General features: G+C 40.4%; 2 protein-coding genes across 2 annotated transcripts in view; one reads left to right on the top strand and one right to left on the bottom strand.

Annotated features, from left to right (window-relative positions):
- Positions 1-2678, bottom strand: part of RPS27A (ribosomal protein S27a) — a 3518-nt gene extending 840 nt beyond the window's left edge. The window contains exons 1-5 of the mRNA XM_003787926.3: positions 2588-2678; positions 2426-2490; positions 1908-1962; positions 1421-1506; positions 3-134 (exon numbers count right to left, since the gene is read on the bottom strand). Of these exons, the coding sequence (XP_003787974.1) occupies positions 3-134; positions 1421-1506; positions 1908-1962; positions 2426-2473 (321 nt within the window). The 5' untranslated portion in view covers positions 2474-2490; positions 2588-2678. The remainder of the gene's footprint in view (positions 1-2; positions 135-1420; positions 1507-1907; positions 1963-2425; positions 2491-2587) is intronic.
- A 3001-nt stretch (positions 2679-5679) lies between these two features.
- Positions 5680-17676, top strand: part of CLHC1 (clathrin heavy chain linker domain containing 1) — a 46938-nt gene continuing 34941 nt past the window's right edge. The window contains exons 1-4 of the mRNA XM_023512082.1: positions 5680-5937; positions 9669-9856; positions 14663-14793; positions 17047-17248. Of these exons, the coding sequence (XP_023367850.1) occupies positions 5761-5937; positions 9669-9856; positions 14663-14793; positions 17047-17248 (698 nt within the window). The 5' untranslated portion in view covers positions 5680-5760. The remainder of the gene's footprint in view (positions 5938-9668; positions 9857-14662; positions 14794-17046; positions 17249-17676) is intronic.

Here is a 17676-nt window from a genome sequence, read left to right as displayed (position 1 = left end):
ACCTTATAGTATTTCAAGACAGCCAGCTTAACCTTCTTTCTCTTATGCTTATTCTTCTTGGGAGTGGTGTAAGACTTCTTCTTCCTTTTCTTAGCACCACCACGAAGTCTTAACACAAGATGAAGAGTGGACTCCTATTAATGGATGAGAGGATGAAACAGGCTTTCATGTTGCATAAAGAATGGACAAACATCATCCAATTAATGCAATAGTAGTACATAATACCACATACAAAGGAGTCTTGGGCCCTGCCCTGGAAGAAGTATCTGATTCTTAACTACTAGTTTATATGGGATTATAAAAACCACATTAAATTACACCATAGGATGCAACCTGCAAAATCTAGAATTTCAAAGCTTACAGCAGTCACCTAGAGCTCTGCTGCCAATCTCATTTTCATGTCAAAATTTTCAAAATGAGGCTGAGTGCAGTGGCTCACGCCTGCAATCCTAACACTCTGGGAAGCCGAGCTGGGTGGGCTGCTTAAGCTCATGAGTTTAAGACCAGCCTCAGCCAAAGCAAGAGGTTCACTTGAACCGGAATTGGAGATTGCTGCAAGCAGTGACACCAAGGCAGTCAGGTACCCAGGGCCACAGCTTGAGACTGTCTCAAAAAAGGGAGCCTCCAGTAAGATTAGCCCACATCACAAAATCCTAAAACCAGAGACGTTGCCGTGGATGTGGAAAAAAGGAAACACTTTTACACTGCTGATGGCAATGCAAACTAATATGTTACTTTTAGAAAGATGTTTAAAGTGTTTGGAGAACACTTAAGAGATCTAAAAATGCCATTCGATCCTACAATTCCTCTACTAGGTATATATCCAGAAGACCAAAAATCACATAATAACACAAAGATATTTGTACCAGAATGTTTATTGCAGCCCAATTCATAATTGCTAAGTCATGGAAGAAGCCCAAGTGCCCCTCGACCCATGAATGGATCAATAAATTGTGGTATATATACACCATGGAATATTATGCAGCCTTAAAGAAAGATGGAGACTTTACCTCTTACATTGTTTACATGGATGGAGCTGGAACATATTATTCTTAGCAAAGTATCTCATGAATGGAAGAAAAAGTATCCAGTGTACCAGTCTTACTATGAAAGCTATATCCCAATTATAACCCAAGAAGGGGAAAGGGGAGAGGTAGGGGAAGGGGGAAGGATGGGTGGAGGGAAGAGTAATTGGTGGGACCACACCTAAGGTGCATCTTACAAGGGTACATGTGAAATTTACTAGCTGTAGAATATAAATGTCTTAACAGGATCAGTGAAGGCTTTGTTAACCAGTTTGATGAAAATATTTCAAATTGTATATAAAACCAGCACATTGTACCCCATGATTGCATTAATGTACACAGCTATGACTTAATAATAATAATAAAAAAAAGCTGTTCTTCTCTCCCAAACTGACCTTTTGAATGTTGTAGTCAGACAAAGTACGTCCATCTTCTAGTTGCTTGCCAGCAAAAATGAGTCTTTGCTGATCAGGAGGAATTCCTGATTTAAAAACCCAAAACAGTCAGAACAGAACAAGCCTATGTACTTCAGACTTACAAAGTAATAACCCAAAATCAAGTAAGTGGTACTAACAGATGTCACTAAGCTCTTACCACAGGCTAGGCCTGGTTCTCAATGTTTTCGGAGTTTACATTTAAAGACAACACTTAACGTGTGTTAATATATAAACCTTTACATGAGCAGTCAGTTTAAAAACTTGTCCAGATTCATGTAAGTGAAATATACTGCAGGGATTCCAATCTAGGAATCTTTGTGCACGTAAGTATCTACTCTACTGTGTCATCCAAATAGTACTTGTCAATCTGACCTTTTTCTTTCCATCCCACCATAGGTTGGCATCACTACAGGTTAATTTTCCTAAACCACAAAATATTACTTGCCTTCCTTATCCTGGATCTTGGCCTTCACATTTTCTATCGTATCCGAGGGTTCAACCTATGAGTTTAAAATTCAAGCACAATACTTTCACAATTAAAAACTGCAAGTAACTTGCTTGGAGTTACCACAGAACCGAGCCGGGGGGTTGGACAGAAGCCTACAAAAAAGCTGATCACCCACCCAGTGCGAAACCGCCCAGGACTGCAAACGGCGAGCTTACGTCCTCTTCTCTACCCCAGCGCCTACGCGGCTGCTGAGCCACACGTGCTCGCGCCCGCCCGGCCGAGGGCTGCAACTACTGCCCCGCCGCAGGTCTCCTGCTTTGACTATGACTATTTTGCCGGAACCTCTCTAAACGCCAAAAAGCAGCTCTAGATCTTTGGTCAGAAAACAACCCTTAATTTGGAGTCAAAACTCAAATCCAAAATCGCGTTCAAAGGCTTGGAAAAGAGCGCCGGTCCCCAAATCCACCTCGGGACCTCAAGCAGGCCTCGGCCTCCCCACCGCACGGAGCCCCTACCTCGAGAGTGATGGTCTTCCCCGTGAGGGTTTTTACGAAAATCTGCATCTTGGTGGCGGTTCCACCTGAAGGTGGGGGAAAGAAAAAGAATTAGAGCTAGGGCCACACGAGAAGGCTATGCAAAGGTCGCTGGCCGGAGAGCGGCCCAGAGCACACACTCACCGCAGATGGCGGATCGGAAAGGGAGAGCGCGGCGCCGGCCCACGGGGTTTCCCGGCGCCCCCGCCGAAGGCCCCAGCCCTTAGGCGACCGCCCGAATGCCGGACTGCTCTCGGGGCGACTGTCTAACTCAGCGCCCGACTCGCTGCGAAATTCACTTCTCTGTAGCCCTGGGCTTACTTCCCACTTTAGCCTGCAGATTGCTCTCAAAATGGTAGATTTAAACAACTCTAAAACATTAAAAAAAAAAACCTTTTCCCCTTCAGTCGACGTGGCTAACAGGAGCTTTAAAAAGCAGTGGGTGGAGGGCGGCTCCTTGCGGAAAGGGAGGAAATGGGATTGTATTCTGGGATTTGTAGTTTTCCATTGCTGTTCGAGCCAGGACTACTTGTCCCAAGGTGCAGCGCCGTACCCCAGATTCCCTAGTTACTATCTCTAAGCCCTGAGTTGGTGCTTGCAGAAGGGATTCAGGTGAAGACCGGAGGAAGGCTGCAGCAGAGCAGTGATTTCGGGGAGGGTCGGAACGGCAGAGATGACTGGGGGGAAAGTTTAAGGGGCGAAAAAAGGTTGTGGGACACCGAGCCGTCCATTTACAGGGCCCGTGAGGGGCGGAGAGTCAGCGGTCTACCAGACACTCCCCGGGCCTCCCCGGGAAGGGAATCCGAGTGGGCTGCCGGGCAGACTGAGAAATACGTGAGATCTTCAGAAGGAGAATGAGAAAAAGCCAAGTGAATGAGAGTAGCCGTATGTGTGTGTTTGGGGGGTGGCGGGTGGGGGAACGGAGACTGCGGGAGGAGGCTCTGTAGCGGGGACAGAATTATGGAGGACCCTAAGAGAGAAGGCAGTGGGGGCTGTGGAGAGAAGAATGGAGACATGAAGACAGTAGATTTAGTCAAATAGTCATTGGTTCCTACAGGGCAGTAATAGGCCAAGTAAAGGAACTTGGAGTTTATCCTATAGGTGATACTATAGGAAGTCACTGGTGTTCAGATGTGACTACCCACTCCCCAGTGATTACATTCCTTCCTTCCTCCTTTGCCCTTTATCTTTTACTATTTCAAATTACAGTATTTATTTATAGTCTGTCTCCTCCTCTATTAGATTGTAAACTGGAAGGAACCAGACTTTCTCTTGTTTGTTGCTGAATCCCTCATTGTGAGACAGTAACTGGTGCTTAGTAGATACTCAGCGCAAACTGGTTGAGTGGAAAGAACAAATTGCTTTCTCATTTGGGAAGGGTGTTAATCCATTTGTTGTGTTGTAGGACCTACTTTCTGTTCCTTTATAAATTGACTTTATGTTATCCAGTTCAACATTAAGATAAAGTTGGACTTTTAAACTTCAAAGTTATTTGGGTGTCTCTTGTACATATAGCCTACAGGCAGTGTCTATAGGCTGTATATATTATTAAAGATAACCAAGTATTAATTTTTCTGCCAAAACATAGTGATATTGATTTAGACATTTATAATGGTAAAATGTCCTATCTTGGGGAAATAAATTATGGAATATCGTACCATGAAATATGATGCAATCTTTTAGAAATCATGTTTTTGAAACTACTTAACACAGCAAAATGCTTTTCATATTAAATGAAAAGGGTACATAACTGAATAGGCTTGATCCTAATTTTTATAATTACAAAGATTGGAAGGCATGTGCTATTCCTTCTGTCTCTCTCTGTGCACATGTGTTCAATCCTAGCACTCTGGGAGTCCGAGGTGGGTGATTGCTTGAGCTCAGGAGTTAAGACCAGCTTGAGCAAGAGCGAGACCAAGACCCTGTCTCTACTAAAAGTAGCTGGGCATGGTGGCAGGCACTTGTAGTTCCAGCTACTTGGAAAGCTGAGGCAAGAGGAACTCTTGAGCCCAAGAATTTGAGGTTGCTGTGAGCTAACCCAGGCACTCTATCAAGGGCAACAGAATGAGACTCTGTCTCCAAAAGAAAAAGAAAGATTGGGGCTTGCTCCTGGTAGCACAGCGGTTATGGCACCAGCCACGTACACAGAGGCTGGAGGGTTGGAACCCAGCCCGGGCCAGCTAAGCAACAATGACAACTGCAACAAAAAAGAGCCGAGCATTGTGGCAGGGCGCCTATAGTCCCAGCTATTTGGGAGGCTGAGGCAGGAGAATCGCTTAAGCCCGAGAGGTTGAGGTTACTGTGAGATGTGATGCCACTGCATTCTCCCGAGGGCAACATAGACTCTGTCTGGAAAAAAAAAAAAAAATGGAAGGAAATATTCTAAAATACTAAAGAGTGATTATTTTGGGTAGTGGTAATCTGAATAATTTGGGGATTTTTTTCATTCTTTTTCTTTGGGTAATGTTTTCCAAATTTTATATTGTGAGTATATACTTTTGTAACTGGAAATAAAGTTAAAATGTTTTGCCTTGCCAGACATTGTTAAGGAAGTCAGGGTTCTGTTTGATGTTAATGTGACTAGATTGGAACCGACTTCTGTATCCTATATCCAACTTTGGCTGGGTAACAGTTCTTTCCTAAAAGCAGTGTAACGCAGCTGCTGGAAAACTATACCCTGAAGGGTAATGTCTGACACCATTGGTGGATGGATTTCAGTAGAATCCCTGACCTCTTACTTTTTGATATTGCTTTCATAATAAAGATGAGAATTTTAATAAAGTTTACCATAAAGACAAAGTATTCATAGCTGGGTGACGATGACTGGGACAGGTAGGCACTGGAGTAGGGAAGTATTTGACCTTGTTTGTGTCATCGAAAGGGTTACAAACTTGTTTTCTCACATGAAACAAATAAGCTACTAACCCTTTTATTAGAAAGTGTTGAGTTAAACATAAGAAACCATCATATGATACATGTGAGAGGGTTTGTGGTTGGCTAGAAAGAGAAGAGTTCTTAATTGACTGGTGTCGGGTGTGTCTGTCGCAGAGATGCTGCCGCACATGGTGGTAGGGTAACATAACCCTTTTAATTCATAGAGTGAAACGTTTATCTCAGACACAGACCTACGGGAAATTTGCTTTTCTGAAATAAATACACATTTTTTAAGATCAATATTTGAATTAATTTTTTTAAACCTTTGGATTAATTGATGGTCTTTTTTTTTTCTTTCAGGCACATCAGAGTTTTGGCTTTGTTGCGAAAGCAGCTCAAAATTTAACTTTTCTCTGGTGAACAAGTGTGCAGATTGTTGACATATGTCAGTCCAAGAAATCAATAAACATACAGTCCTCCCTCCTATCATTAGTAGAAGTGACAAGGAATTTTTGGAAAGTATGCAAAGATACATTATTACAGAAACTGAAAGAGTGGGCTGTAATGAGGAAGGACCTGCTGATGAATATTACATCATATACCGAAATGTTTTTGATAAGGTATCTTAATGCTTTTAAGACAATGAACTTTTCACAAGAGTAGAAATGATCTATCTGGACAACTGATATTCCTGCCTTAGTAACACCACTGCTTGGTTGACCACATTCTGTTTGTTAGTTGAGAAGCTTATCCAGTTTGTCAGAAAGAGATGAATGGGAAAATGCAATGCTCTTTAAATTATCTGTTATCGAGTGTTTCCGTTACTTTGGCTTAAGAGCAGAGTATTTGCTTTTGACCAGCAACATGGCTGTGCTCTCTGATAATGGTTTTAACATTTCCGTCTGAAGGTATCCTCTAATTAGGAATTAGGCTGTAAGCAGGAACCTGATAGTTCCTTATTTTTTGGGGTTGAGGTATCATTATAATTTTGCTTTAGGCACTCGGAGGCCACGGCAGGAGGATCACTTGAAGCCAGCCTAGGCAACATAGCTAGACCTTCTACAAAACATTTTTTTAAATAGCTAATGCTTGTAATCTTAGAACTCTGGGAGACCAAAGAGGGTGGATTGCCTGAGCTCTCAGGTGCAAGACCAGCCTGAACAAGTGTGAGACCCCGTCTCTAAAAAATAGCCAAGTGTTTGGGTAGGTGCCTGTAATCTCAGCTACTCGGGGGCTGAGACAATCAGTTGAACTCAAGAGTTTGAGGTTGCTGTGAGCTACAACAGCACAGCACTCTACCGAGGGTGACAAAGTAAGACTCTATTTCAAAAAAACAAACCAAAAAATGCCCCCAAACTAGCTAAGTGTCCTGGTGTGCACCTGTAGTCCCAGCTCCTCAGGAGCATGAAATAGGAGGATCACCAGAGCTCAGGAGTTTGAAGAGTTTTAAATCTTGCTCTAGATTTGAACTAGCATATTAAATTGAGACCCTTTATAGATTAGAGGTTTAGACTGGCATGATGAACAAGAGGTTTGATTGGACTTAACCTTGGAAATACGGAGATGAGCTTAGAAAATGTTATGACTTTACGTCTTTGATTTTGCTCTTTAAGAAATACCTATTTTCCTCATAAACAATCACAATTTGCCTACAGATCCTAATTTTTTTTAAAAACATTTTATTTTTTCCTCAGCCTCCTGAGTAGCTGGGACTGCAGGTGCCCACCACAACGCCCGGCTATTTTTTGTTGCAATCTGGCCAGGGTTGGGTTCAAACCCTCCACCCTCAGTATATGGAGCTGGCGCCCTACCCACTGAGCCACAGGCGCCGCCCAAGATCCTAATTTTTTACCTAGCTTTTTTTTTTCTTATACATTGGACTTGGTTAAGAATCCTACTCTTCAGGATTGAGAGGGAATCTGAAATGGAAATCATTTGGTACTTAGAGAAACTTTTTTTTTTTTTTTTTTTTTTTTGAGACAGAGCCTCAAGCTGTCCCCCTGGGTAGAGTGCCATGGCATTACAGCTCATAGCAACCTCCAACTCCTGGGCTCAAGCGAGTCTCCTGCCTCTGCCTCCCGAGTAGCTGGGACCACAGGCGCCCGCCACAACGCCCGGCTATTTTTTGGTTGCAGCCATTATTGTTGTTTGGCGGGTCCGGGCTGGGGATTCGAACCCGCCACCTTAGATGTACGTGGCTGGCGCCTTAGCCGGTTGAGCTATAGGCGCCGAGCCGAGAAACTTTTCTTCTAGCTTCTCAATAACAGATAATCTGCCTCTTTCAATTTCACATTATTTTAGCATATTTGATTGTTAATGAAGTATTAATGACTATCTTCTCTGATCTTCCTACTCTCTTGGAAGGATCTAATTGGGCAAAAGATAAAACACTCTGTTTGTAACTCTGGGTACTTGGAACCAGAGAACAAATTGTGTTTAAATAAAAAATAGATGGTTTGACCTGGAGGGCTTGAAACTCATAGCAACAGTTGGGGGTAGATTGTAGAGCAAGCTAAGAACCTAGTAAGCAAAGAAGACCCTAGCTGGGAAGAGTGAGCCTTTATAGACATGGGTGACACATGGAGGCAACCACCCTCTGGAAAGTGGCTGGCCTGTTGTGTTCCTATGGCATGTTGTACAAATAGTTCAGATCCATGTTTAGGAGCTGAGGGTGGAATGGATACCATTCCTCTTCTTTCTCAGACCCTTGTACCTGGTAAGTATGGCTATGTTTTGGGGGGGGATTAATGGCACACTTAATATAGGAGTTTCAAACTTGAATGTCTGCAGAGACCAGGAACGTAGTATAAAAGAGTAAAGTAGGCTGGCTATGGGAGAATAAAGAATGATAGGGATTTTGGTGAAATGTAGAACCGGTGCAAATCTAAAGCTGCTGCTATTGCCACTAAGGATTGGGGGTTCCATATGGCTAGATTTTTCAGAATTTTAAGGAAAGCTGAAAAATATGGTTTCGGGGTGAAATTTCTTAAGTTTTAATGTATTTTGTGGGTCAAGCAAAATTGCCAGCTGTATTCTGCCCATGGCATGCCAAGCCACATCCTCTAACACCTGTTCTGAGCATTATGAAAGGTCTTAGGAGTGCTTTTTTCAAATCTCTTTCTCCTAGCAAGCAGCCATGAGATCTGATCATGGTATCACTCTAAGTCTCTTAGCTACCCATTAACATATCTGCGTTATCTTGGATTGCTGGAGTGCATCACAGAGGTATGTGAAGTGGAAGACGGTCAGCAGGGCACTTCATTTAGAAGGCCACAGATTCATGACCTCTGTTTTATTAAAGGTTCCTGATTTGGGTGGATAGGTAGTATGGTCATGTCAAAAAAACAACCAAATTTCCCGCTCAAATTTCTTCTGTTAACTTGCCACTGATCAATAATTTTTTAATATTATTTCTTTTTTTTATATGATTTCTTGATAGGTGTCTTTCTGGATAACCTTTTTCTAGATATTATAAAGCAAACCAGTGGAGAATACCAGAGGCTAGAGATGTAGCAAAAATACAAAGCATAATTGCAGCTTTTAGAGAAAATTGTAGATTGATCCTACCTATTCCAACTTATTTAAAAATGTAATGAGTTATTTTTGCATGGGCAATGCATACACAAGATTAACAAAAAAATAAATGAATAAATAAACCAGTGAAGGAGAGTGTGCAATGGGCAGCCGGGGCCTTGTCATCTCAGCCCCCACTCACCCTTTTCCTTCTCCACAGGCACTCACTGTTTCGGTTTTCCTCTGTTACCCTTCCAGGAGTAGTCTCTGCTTACACACCACTGGAAGCTATGTATAGTGATGAAGGTTTTGCTCTCGTTTTTTGTTTGTTTTTTTAATGGTTGCCTTTGATATCTTGGAAATAGAAGTGCAGCTAGGAATTGAGACTGTGGACCAGGCAGTAGGAGCTGATAGGTTAGAAAAAATAAGGAGTGAAAGGCTAGGATTTTAAGGTTTAAGTGAAGTCAGAGGCTAGATTTGGAAGGATTAAGAAAAGATATATAATTATATTTAAAAGGCTAAGAGTTGGGAAAATTAGGACTAATCTTAGTTTTAACTGACATAATGTACGTGTTTATACCAAGCAGAACAAGAATATGGTCTTTTTTACATGAGTTTGAGCTCACAGTATCTACTGTAATAATCCTCAAAGAGCACAGATTTGATAAATACTTTCTTTACTGTCCAGGTATGTTTGAGCTTGCTGTACAATTTTTACATTTCTAATTGGTATTCATATTTCATTTTAAAAATAATCTATAATGCTATTTGCAAGGCTTTGGATCCACAGTTTTCTAGAAAAAAATTCAGTACCATAGGCAGAAAAATCATATTTCAGGTAATAGAATATGTCACTGCATACAAATGCATTCTTACTTCAATCAAAAAAGAATACGATGCCTTTATTGAGACACTAAAGAAAGACCGAAGAACTACAGTTTTCCTTCACAGAAGGCTTAAAGTTTTGGCAGCAGAGCCCATGGCTTTGGTATATCATAGGAAAAGAATAATCCAACTTGAAGCAAAGTAAGTATATTAGTAACTGGCCCCCAAAGCGTTAACTATTGCTTGATTATAATGCCAGGCTCTTAGTCTTTTTGAATTTCAGTTTTATTTTAAAGCCATGTTTTTATGTTACCCTCTTCTCCTAACTTGAAATTACTGTATTTGTTACTTATTTTAAAGTTAAAACAAATGCTGATTTGGTTTGAGAATTATATGACATCTGTTGGTATAATTGGAAGCACATTGTAGTATCATAAAATGGGGGATGTAGGTAATTGCTCCAGGTAATTTCTTCATAGTGCAATTTCACAATTACGCTCTAAATCAGAGCACTTCAATCCTGTGATACACAAAGGTAAGTAACCTACTGAGAGAGAATAAAGTGCTCACTCTTACAGAGTAGTCTTACATTTTCAGTGTGTATTTGGTAAATGACAGATAAATTATTTTGATTTTTAAAGATTTAGATAAGTTACTTAGATTTTTAAAGCAACTTAGAAAATTATGCAATATTTGACTTCTATTTCTGGTTTATGCAACTGGCTAGATGTTGGGATGGACCACCTTCTTGGGGATAATGTTACATAATTTTTTTCTCTTTTTTTTTCCCAGTCTCTGTCACTCTGGGAAAAGTGCCGTGGCATCCTATCTCATAGCAACCTCAAATTCAGGCTTGAATAATCCTCTTCCCTCAGCCTCCCAAGTAGCTGGAACTACAGGTGCCTTCCACAATGCTGGCTAGTTTTTCTACTTTTATTATAGATAGGGTCTCACTCTTGCTCAGGCTGGTCTCAAATTCCTGAGCTCAAGCAATCACCCACCTCAGCCTCCCAGAGTGCTAGATTACAGGTGTGAGCCACCACACCCAGCTACATAAAATATTTGTAAAAAATCTTTCCCAGGCATGATGGCTCTCAGCTGAAGTCCTAGCACTCTGGGAGGCTGAGGTGGCAGGATCGTTTGAGCCCAGGAATTTGAGGTTACCATAATAGTACAGTACTCTACCTTGGGGCAACAAAAATCTTTCCATAGCATTAAAAAGCCAGTGAGATAATAAGAGATTATCAGGGCAAAAATCTATTGGAAGACAAAAGGTAATTAGAGCAAATTAGCAGACCAACTCTGCTTTGAGCCTGTGGAACATTTACTAAAACTAGTTCCCTTACATTTCAGGGTGGTTTTTTTGTTCTGTTCAGTAACAACGTGTATCTATAACTGTATATCTCTATCTCTCTATCTCTCTCTATATATATTTGAGACAGAGCTTTGCTGTTTCCCCAGGGTAAAGTGCCATGGTGTCATAGCCCATAGTAACCTCAGATTCCTGGGCTTAAGCAAACCACTTGCCTCAGCTTCCTGAGTAGCTGGGAATACAGGCATACACCACCATGCCTGGCTAATTTTTCTATTTTTAGTAGAAACAGTGTTCTGGCTCTTGCTCAGGCTGGTCTCCAACTCCTGAGCTCCAGCAATCTACCTGCCTCAGCCTCAGAGAATGCTAGGATTACAGGCATGAGCCACCTCACCCAGTCCTTTTTTTCTCTTTTCTTCTTTTTTTTCTTTAATTTCAGCTTAATGTGAAGGTGCAGATGATTAGGTTACATTTTTTGTGATTGTTACCTAAAGTCCAAGTTGTAGTTGAGCTCTTCACCCAGGAGGTGTGCCATACCTTTACATGGGGCATATTAAGTGAGCACTTGCCAATCCCCCTCCCTCTTCCCATCCCTCTTCCTTCTCTCCCCCTACTTGAATTACATTATGTTTTTCTCTCATGTGGGTGTGCAGTTGTTCATCTACAGGTTTCATATTAGTACTGAGTACATTGGATACTGGCTTTTCCATTGTTTTGATACTTTATTAAGGAGAACTGTTCTTCACCTCCATCCAGGTTAATATAAAAGATGTTACCCCCCCCCAAAAAAAAAGATAAGAAAAAAATAAAAGATGTCACATCTCTGTCTTTTTATGGCTGAATAGTATTCCATTGTATAGAGAACTGCAAATCAGAACCACCTTGAGCCATCACCTAACCCTAGTGAGAGTAGTCCACATCACAACGTCCCAAAGCTGCAGATGCTGGCATTTGTGTGTGGGGAGAAGGGAACACTTTTATACTATTGGTGGGACTGCAAACTAATGCAGCCTTTTTGGAAAGAAGTATGGAGAATCCTTAGAGAGCTAAAAATAAATCTTTCATTTGACCCAGAAATTCCATTACTAGGTATCTACCCAGAAGAAAAAAAATCATTTTACCATAAGGACATTTGCACTTGCATGTTTATTGAAACCCAATTCACAATTGCCAAGATATGGAACCAACCCAAGTGCTCATCAACCTATGAGTGGATAAAGTTTCAGTTTTTACTGTGTCACAGGGTATAGAAAACAAAGCCCAGGATCTGCCCATGTGGTGTAGTCTAGGAAACTCTGACCATATGAAGATAGGGTAATAGAGGGCTACACTCTAGTAGGCTAAACTGCAGGTAAACTTTTCAACCCCTAAGGAATGCATGGAAAATTGCCTTCTGCTTAGCAGACTACCGATGGATACAAGGTTTATTTGGGGGGCAATGAAGTGTTCTGGAATTAAATAGTGGTTGGGATTGTGTAACTGAATATATTAAAATTCACTGAATTCTGCACTTTCCAAGGGTGAATTTTAAGGTGTGTGAACTATATCAATAAAGCCATTATAGCAATATGAAGGATAGAGTGAGAAGATCATATTATTATGTCTAATCACAGCTCTAAAGGAGGAGAGAATATGGACAGACAATATTTGAAGAAATAATGGCTGAGAATTTTCTAGAACTGGTAAAGGATACAATTCACAGATTTAAGAAACCCAAAGATGCCCAAGCATGATCAATCCTAGGAAATATTCAACTAGATTCATCATAGTGAAATTGCCAAAAATGGGAACACAACTGTGAGAGGGAATCTTCCTAACAGTACAAATACTGTAGCCTAGTTGTACCCTCACATTAACCTGAAATTAAAAAAAAAACCAAACAGGTTATAAAGTAGTATAGAAAGGAGCAACAATTAGACTTTCTCATTCTTGTCATAGCTTGTATTGAAACTTTCTTTTGATGGCCAAATAACCCATTGTACATGTGTACTACATGATGCTTATACATTCATCTGTAGATGGACACTCAGATCGTTTCAACTTTGGCTGTGAATAGTGCCACTGGCAACATTCATGTACAAGTAGGCTTAGTCCCTGCTTCAGTGGTTTTGGCAGCCTGTTTGCCTTTAACATACTTTTCTTTTACAAGCACAAATTTATTTGGAATAAAGCCAAAGGATATTTTATTTCTACAGTGCCTATTTCAAGAACTGCATATAATAATGAGAAGCAGGCAGCAGTTATTTACTTGCCAAAAACCCTGTGACATTTATATATTAAGAAAGATTCTCCCTGATCAAACTCAGACCCACCTAAACAGTTTTCAACTAGGCTAACTTTTCTGACTCGCATACTCATCTCTGTGCCAACTAATTTTAGCAAGAATCCTATCAAGTAGGATCCAGTAGGTTCAGCCAGAATCCCCCATCTTTAGTATCTGATCCATATCTAACCAAATTCCTCATCTCCTGCCACCCTCTAGGTCAGTGTTTTTCAGCCTTTTTTTTTTTTTATCTCACTGTACACTTGAACCTATAGTAAAATTTCTGCAGCACACTTAAATCATGTTGACCAAAAATAAAGTAAAAAGTAGGCATGGTGGCTCATGCCTGTAATCCTAGCGCTCTCAGAGGCCAAGGCAGGTGGGTTGATTGAGCTCAGGTGTTGGAGAACAGCATGAGCAAGAATGAGACCCTACCTCTAAAAATAGCCAGGCATTGTGGCAGGCACCTGTAGTCCCAGTTATTTGGGAGACTGAGGCGGCAAAAGAGGATTGCTTGAGCCTAAGAGTTTGAGGTTGCTGTCTCAAAAAAAGAGTAAAAAAACAAATATTCTTAACTGTGCTTTGAATGTCTTTTGAAAATAATTTAATTAATGGTCTTTAATGGTCCTAGTTCTAGGATCAAAATTACTATAGTAGGCTGAATAATAGACCTCAAAGTTCTAATCCCTGGAACCTATAAATGTTAACCTTATTTGGAAAAAGATTTTTGCATATGTGATTAAATTAATGACTTTGAGTTAGATTATTGAGATGAGACCCAAATACAACTGCAGTTATCCTTACAAGAGGCAGACAGAGCTTTAATAGGTAGGGGAGAAGGCAGTGTCACCACCGAGGCACAGATTGAAGTGATGCAGTCACAGAATGTCTGCAGTCCCCAGAGACTGGAAGACAAAGAAACAGATGCTCCCCCGGGGTTTCTGGAGGAGACACTGCTTTGACAACACTGATTTTCATCCAGTAATACTGATTTTTGGACATCTAGCCTCCAGAACTGTGAGATAGTAAATTCCTTTGCTTTAAATCACCAAGTTTGTGGTAATTTGTTACAACAGCCACAGGAAATGAATATGATTTCTTACAAAAATGATTTTGTAAATAACAAAAGTAATTTTTTATCAAAGGGAATAGATAGTATTTTGTGGTCAGATGATTATGTTTGACACTTAGGAATTTCCAGTAGAGCTGAGAATCAGTATGAGATTTTATTGATTATCTGAAAACAAATTGTTCCTCATTCGTGAAGTTAGTTAACGTGTCAGGGCATTGTCCTTTAATCTCCTGGGCTGTAATAGTTCAAAATGATGATTAGCCAAAATAAAGTCATGACTTAACAGTGTTTATTTTAAATCTTATGGTTGAAGAGTTCAATTAATTAAAAGAAACATAACAAAGACTTTCTGTTTTTCAGGATGAGGATTATTGAAAATAATTCCTCAAAGATTCAATCACAGATAGATAAAGTGAAAGAGCTTAGGGCAGAGTATGACACATCAAAAATAAAATATACCTTCGTCAGAGATCCTTCAAAACCTATTCCAGGTACTGTATTTTGTTTAAAATATTTGAGAGAAATCCTGACTGTTTTCAGTTATTACCTATTACACAAATTAATATAAATCGCTGATATGTATGTGTCTTCCAAGTATATGTTGTATAGACAACTTTAGTCAGGACTCTAGCTGGATCCAAGGGAATTAAAAAAAAAAAAAAAACTTCAAACAACCTTAAAAAATTAAGAGTTCCAGTCTGGCTGGGCTATGGAAAGCATAATGCAGTGGCTCTTGAAGTGTGATTTCTGTATCAACATCAGGATCACCCTAGCCCCCATCACAACTCACTGTGTCAGAAACTTGATGGATGGAGCCCGGCAGTGTTCTGGCAAGTCCTTTGGGTTATTCCCATGCACTCTAACGTCTGAGAACCCCTGGTGTCATATCACACATGGAAGAACTGCAGTGTCTTAAGTTCTGATGATACTGTTGATTCATGCAGATGTCATCATCCACTGTTCCACATCTTCCATGTAATACTGCTGCCACATTTAAGAAACTGGAGTATGGCTCGGCGCCTGTGGCTCAAGTGGCTAAGGCCAGCCACATACACCTATGGTGGCAGGTTCGAATCCAACCCAGCCCACCAAACAACCATGATGGCTACAACCAAAAAAAAATAGCCGGGCTTTGTGGCGGGCACCTGTGGTCCCAGCTACTTGGGAGGCTGAGGCAGGAGACTTGCTTGAGCCCAGGAGTTGGAGGTTGCTGTGAGCTGTGATGCCACGGCACTCTACCCAGGGGGACAGTTTGAGGCTCTGTCTCAAAAAAAAAGAAAGAAATTGGAGTATGTCCAGGATGTTGAGAGGTTGTAGGATGAGTAGGTAGAATTGAAAATATTGAACCTGGGGTGGGGGAAATAACAGTATTCAAAACTTTAAAGATTTGGGTTAGTGTTTGTTCAGAGAGAAGATTAACTGGTCAAAATTTCAGGAAGCCTGATTTGGTTTCAGTAGAAGCAGTTCTATCTTGAAATAATGAGCTACTCCATATTCAGCTTCTAAGGATTTCAACTGAAATTGAGTGATCATTTTTCATTTGGTAAAAGTAGAGGCTGGGATCACTTTAATTTTTTAAATTTTAATTTAATTTAATTTTATTTTATTTTTTTGAGACAGAGCTTCAAGCTGTTGCCCTGGGTAGAGTGCTGTGGCATCACAGCTCACAGCAACCTCCAACTCCTGAGCTCAAGTGATTCTCCTGTCTTCACCTCCCAAGTAGCTGGGACTACAGGCGCCCACCACAACGCCCAGCTATTTTTTGGTTGCAGCCATCTTGTTCGGTGGGCCCGGGCTGGATTCGCACCCGCCAGCTCAGGTGTATGTGGCTGGTGCCTTAGCTGCTTGAGCCACAGGCGCCCAGCCTAGAATCACTTTTAAATATAAAATTGCAACTAGCAAATGACAAACAAGATACTTATATTAATAAGTACAAAATAACTGACAAATTGACTAAATTCTGAGAAGGTGACTAAATCTGAGTAGAATTAATCCAGGGAAGTTTTTGGAGGAGAATATTTTGAGGCATGTCTATGTTAAAGTCTATAATTGGCTTGCGTGAGAAAGAGGCAGTGGGGGATATGTGTGTGTGTCTGTGCACGTGCATGTGTGTGGATGAGCACATGTGTGTTAGGAATAAGGAATAGAGGGGAGAGAGCACTGAAGATTTTTGGCGGGCATGTATACATGTAATTTTGTATATCTCTGATACTCTAGTCCAAAAACTTCCCTGGATTAATTCTCCTCAGTTTTCATCATCCTTCTCGGCGTGTAGTCAATTTGTCAGTTATTTTGTACTTATAAATACCTTGTTTGTCATTTGCTAGTTGCAATTTTATATTTAAAAGTGATTCTAGTCTCTACTCTCACCAAGTGCAAAATGATCACTCAGCTCTAGTAGAGTAATGGGAGATTTGGTTAGAAAGAAATCTAATAAATTCTTCATTGTTAGGCAGAGGCTCTTAATTTTATTGTGTAACAGTGATATGTAGGGGTTTTCAGGGTGTGGTGATGAGGTCATTAAAAAATTTTTTTTTCAAATGCTAAGACTTCTCAGAACAATCTGCACTGAGTTTTCCCTGATGATGTTTAAAACCGCTAGCCATTTGCAATTTTATGCTAATTCTATGCACCCTTTCTGAATTATTCCTTAACATAGTGCACTATCTTGCCAAAACTTGCTATTTGAACACAAGAGTCCTGTGCATGGCTTGGCCTGTTTGATCTGTTCCCTTTTCCATCAGGCATGACTCTCCAGGAATCGGTCAATCTAGATGCTCTCACTAAATACATGAAACATCTTGAAGATAAATACTCTGAAATCAAACAAGATATGTTGATAAAATATGTGCCAGCTCAGAAGAAGGCTGATTTAGATGAGGAGATGATCGCGTTATTAAAACGGCGAGATATAGCTGAAAACCTGAACAGAGTATTACAGTTTCGGTATATAGGTTGATTATATGTTTTTAAGTTTGAATTTTTTGTGTGTGCTTATTCTAATGGTTCATCATTTGATTTTAGGCTCAATATGTTATTGATTTTTTTGTCTTGATAGCCATCAAAAAATGTGCATAATCTCATATGCACTTAATTCATGGGTAAAATCTGGTATGAACGTCTCATTTCAAGACTGTGTGATGCACATTCAGAAAAGCAGCATTTTATTTGGTAATTATCTGTATTTTTTTAATTAGCACAAATAAGGGAAGACATTTTTCCTCAGAAAGTTAAAGAATGGGGATTTTTTAGGCTGAGTTTGAAGAAAGCAAAAATGTACTTACTTCTGCTGGTTCTCATTACCCTAGGACAGATAACTGGTAAAGAATAGACTTGGAGGGCGGCACCTGTGGCTCAAAGGATTAGGGCACTGG

Source organism: Otolemur garnettii, unplaced genomic scaffold, assembly GCF_000181295.1.
Source record: "Otolemur garnettii isolate 467f Iridium unplaced genomic scaffold, OtoGar3 scaffold00024, whole genome shotgun sequence".
Taxonomy (NCBI): Eukaryota; Metazoa; Chordata; class Mammalia; order Primates; family Galagidae; genus Otolemur; species Otolemur garnettii.
This window is presented reverse-complemented; position numbering and strand designations above follow the sequence as displayed.